Source organism: Chaetura pelagica, unplaced genomic scaffold (genome assembly GCF_000747805.2).
Source record: "Chaetura pelagica isolate M959 unplaced genomic scaffold, ChaPel_1.0 scaffold246, whole genome shotgun sequence".
Lineage (NCBI taxonomy): Eukaryota > Metazoa > Chordata > Aves > Apodiformes > Apodidae > Chaetura > Chaetura pelagica.
In genome coordinates this window covers 2,639,073-2,643,158 of record NW_009953647.1, presented here as the reverse complement: position 1 = coordinate 2,643,158, position 4,086 = coordinate 2,639,073, and the positions used below count along the sequence as shown (strand labels likewise).

Genomic DNA, 4,086 nt, shown 5'->3' with positions numbered 1-4,086 from the left:
GAAATTGGGAGATTGGAACAGAAGCCAAGGTTAGAATGCAAAAAGTATCTTAACAATAAAGGTTACTGCTTGTAATTAGGTCAGACAATAACGGTTAACCATTAAACTGTTGGCAACGGTTTATCAAGTTTTATACTAGGCCTAGAACATACCTCTCAATTTTAAAGGATCCTCTAATCTTAAAATTTACTGATGAAAATTACTTTAAGTTTGCTAATAAAGACAATAAAGGAGTTAATTTCTCTCACCCTTTCCCAGCCACAGCTGGGTGTCCCAGGGTGGGTCTTAATTCTTGAGAATCAATGTCTCTGGCAGGCATCCCTGCTGGAGAGAAGGTCCAGCAACCTTCTGGGAAAGTGTATGGGAAGTCTAATCTAAGATGGGACCAGGCTCTTACAGAATAAAGTGTATTGACTGCTGTTGTTTAACTGTTTAGCCTCCAAAATCTCTCATTGGAGAATAAAAGGAAAACAGTGACAGGACCATGAAGGCCCTGTTCTCACCAAGCAAACTCTTTTGTTTTCTGCTTGCTCTTCCTTTATCTCCGTTTGAGGCATAGTTGTGGCTGGGCTGGGCTGGGCTCCGTGTTATTCAACACAGGAGAGCAGCTGGTGCTATGTATGTCAGCTTGGCCTGTTTGTGCCTTTCAAGGTTGTTACGAGCACAGGGCTTGCTAGACCCTTTCCTTTCGCATGGGAATCTTTCCACTCCAGGCCTGGGCTTGTGAAATTGAGAGATGAAAAGGAATTGAATCATAGGGTGAAACTGAGACAGGCATATTGAGAGATGGAGAGTCCTGCTATGCTTCCTCAGAGCTGTTTGAGCATACCTCACCTGAAGGTTATTTTGTAATATTTGTGTGAAGCATTAAAGACTGTTTTGTGGTATTTTTGCAGTAAATTAGGAGTAGAAAATATGTTAACAAAATTGCATCTTTTGGTTATGTTTATGACTAAAAATACACAGACTTCATCTAAGAGTCCACCATGATGACAAGAGGTATGAATGTGAAGAATGTGGGAAAACATTTATACGTCATGACCATCTGACAAAACACAAAAAAATACACTCAGGTAGGCATTTTCTTTGAAAATTGACTTTGAAATTACTATTTTGAAATAAGATAAAAAAAAAATTTATTACGGATTTTTTTTTTTCCAGTTTGTGCAATGTTTTAGGGCTGGTAAAAGTTCTCACTGTTTTTAAGGTCTACTAAAATTATGTTTGTCATACATGTTTGCAAGGTTTAAAAGCCAAGTGTTTCCTCCATGTTAACATAGAAAGTTGAAGGACAGTCAAAAACATGTAACAGTGAATTGATTTAAAAACAATAATAAAAAAGCAAAAGTGAAAAAGGAGGATTTTTTAATGAGTTCAGATTTCTTTTTTTTAATAGCAATGGTGTGAATTGTTATTATCACAGAAGAAGCTGTCACCATCTCTGTCAAAGTTTATACACTGATCACTTTAATGTAAGAACATCAGAGAGGAGTTTCTGAGGTTTCTGTTATGAGGAAGAGGGAAGGAAGGAAGGTAGGTGGTGGGATTCAACCCTGAGAACAGCCAAAAAGGATGATCAGGAGGAAGAAAAAAAACCTTCTGTTGCACAAAAAGCAGAAAGTTTATCAAATGTAGAGAAAGAGCAAAGATTCACTAGGGGCTTTTCCTTTTTCCTAACAGGATCCAAAGGGAATGTGATCTTGTAGGAGGCAACATATGTTCTAGGCAGCATGGATATTTGAAAGTGATCAGAGTCTAAACTTCCTGAGCCTGTATTTTGAAAGACAGCTTCTTTTTTGGTGTTTAAAATCAAAATGTCTGCTATAAAATAAAGAAATCTTTGAAAACTCAAGTACAAAAAAAGAAAAAAAAAATCCTCTTTTCTACTCTATTTGCTTTTCCCCCCTCTAGAAAGTTACATTCTTTGACTGTCCACACTCCTACTTACATGAGAAGAAATATTCTGCCACTTTGTGGAAGATGTCAAGATGACTAAAAAGAATCAAGATACTTTTAAACAGCAGCATAAAAGAAAAAAGGTAACTATGTAAATCAGGATAACTAAAAATAGAAGTACTGTGATGTAATTTTAATTTCTAAAAATTACTAAAGTAATTGGTATGTTTAAATAAGCTTCTCTTTTAAAGCCCCTGAATTATTGAAGATACCACATTTTGGGTCATAACGAAGAGAGTAGTTTCCTAGTCATTCACTTGTACCTGTCATGCAGTGAGTGTTTGGGGAACTGTCCTTTAACTCACGAGCAGGAGTTTCTTTGTAGAAATGGCAAAGGGTTGATAATAATAATGTATAACAAGATAACAGAGAATCCTACTGTGGTGAATAAGGTATGGAAGAGCTCAATTGGCTGGACTTTGTGAACATGAATCTACTGTATGTCTTATGATTACATCTCTTAGGCATTTAATAACTTCAAGAAGATACAATGAAAATTTATTGAATTTTCCCCTTGCAGGTGAAAAAGCACATCAGTGTGAGGAATGTGGGAAATGTTTTGGCCGTAGAGATCACCTTACTGTTCATTATAAAACTGTTCATCTAGGAGAAAAAGTTTGGCAGAAGTAAGTGTGGGTTTTTGCTAACAGTGTACATACTTCTGTACTGTAACTGATTTTGTTGGGACTTGCATGTTTGTGCAGAATTCTAGTAATGTGTGTGTTCTTCATGCCTGTTGCCTTAGTCTTAATACAGAAGAGATACTGTTATTATGGTTTGTAGTGGATGTTGGAAACTTGTCTTCACAGTTCAAGCAAGATGTATTCTTTTTAGCATCTTTTAGTAAATGAAATTAAAACATTAAATAAGGATCAGATTTTAGTCTGTCAATTGTCTGTCTCAGTGTTATCCTAAATTGATGGCTTGCTGTAATATTGTCACTGCAGATTGGTTAACACTGAAATATTAGATATCATTTAGGCACTGTGAGAAGTATCCCGCTCTTAGATATTTTAGAAGCTAGTAGATTAGTGGCTCTATCATCTTTGTAGCTCTGTGCTGGACTCTTTCAAGCACTTCCCTGTCCTTCTTGAACTGAGGAGCCCAGAACTAGACACAATACTCCAGATGCGGCCTCACCAATGCAGAATAAAGGGGGAGGGGAACCTCTCTTGACCTACTAACCACACACTTTCTAATGCACCCCAGGATGCCATTGGCCTTCTTGGCCACAAGGGCACATTGCTGGCTCATGGTCGTCCTCCTCTCTACCAGGACTCCCAGGTCCCTTTCTCCTACACTACTCTCCAGCAGGTCAGCCCCCAATCTGTACTGGTGCATGGTGTTTCTCTTCCCCAAATGCAGAACTCTACACTTCCCCTTGTTGAACTTCATCATGTTTCTCCCTGACCAACTCTCCAGCCTGTCTAAGTCTCTGAATGGCAGCACAGCCTTCTGGTGTGTCAGCCACTCCTCCCAGTTTGGTGTCATCAGCAAACTTGCTGAGGGTACATTCTATACCCTCATCCAGGTCGCTGATGAAGATGTTGAACAACACCGGTCCCAGTACCGACCCCTGAGGGACTCCACTAGTCACACACCTCCAACCAGATTCTGCCCCATTGACTACAACTCTCTGACTCCTTCCTTTCAACCAGTTCCTAATCCACCTCACTTCCTGATCACCAAACCCATACCTGATCAACTTATCTACAAGGATGCTGTGGGAGACGGTGTCAAATGCTTTACTGAAATCAAGATAAACCACATCTACCGCTCTACCATCATCTATCCACCTAGTAATTTCCTCATAGAAGGCTATGAGGTTAGTCAAACATGATTTACCCTTGATAAAACCATGCTGACTGCTCTTGATGACCCCCATGTCCTTGATATGCCTAGAGATAGTGACAAGAACAAGTTGTTCCATCACCTTTCCAGGGATGGAGGTGAGGCTGACCGGTCTATAGTTACCCGGGTCCTCCTTCTTGCCCTTCTTGTAGACTGGAGTGACATTTGCTATCCTCCAGTCCTCAGGCACCTCACCTGTTGCCCATGACTTACTGAAGATGATGGAGAGTGGCCTAGCAATGACCTCCGCCAGCTCCCTCAGCACCCTTGGGTGCATTC

General features: G+C 39.8%; 1 protein-coding gene across 1 annotated transcript in view; it reads left to right on the top strand.

Moving 5' to 3' along the window:
• Nucleotides 1–4,086, top strand: part of ZBTB41 (zinc finger and BTB domain containing 41) — a 16,398-nt gene that overhangs the window by 9,782 nt on the left and 2,530 nt on the right. The window contains exons 7-8 of the mRNA XM_009999897.1: nt 967–1,073; nt 2,477–2,582. Of these exons, the coding sequence (XP_009998199.1) occupies nt 967–1,073; nt 2,477–2,582 (213 nt within the window). The remainder of the gene's footprint in view (nt 1–966; nt 1,074–2,476; nt 2,583–4,086) is intronic.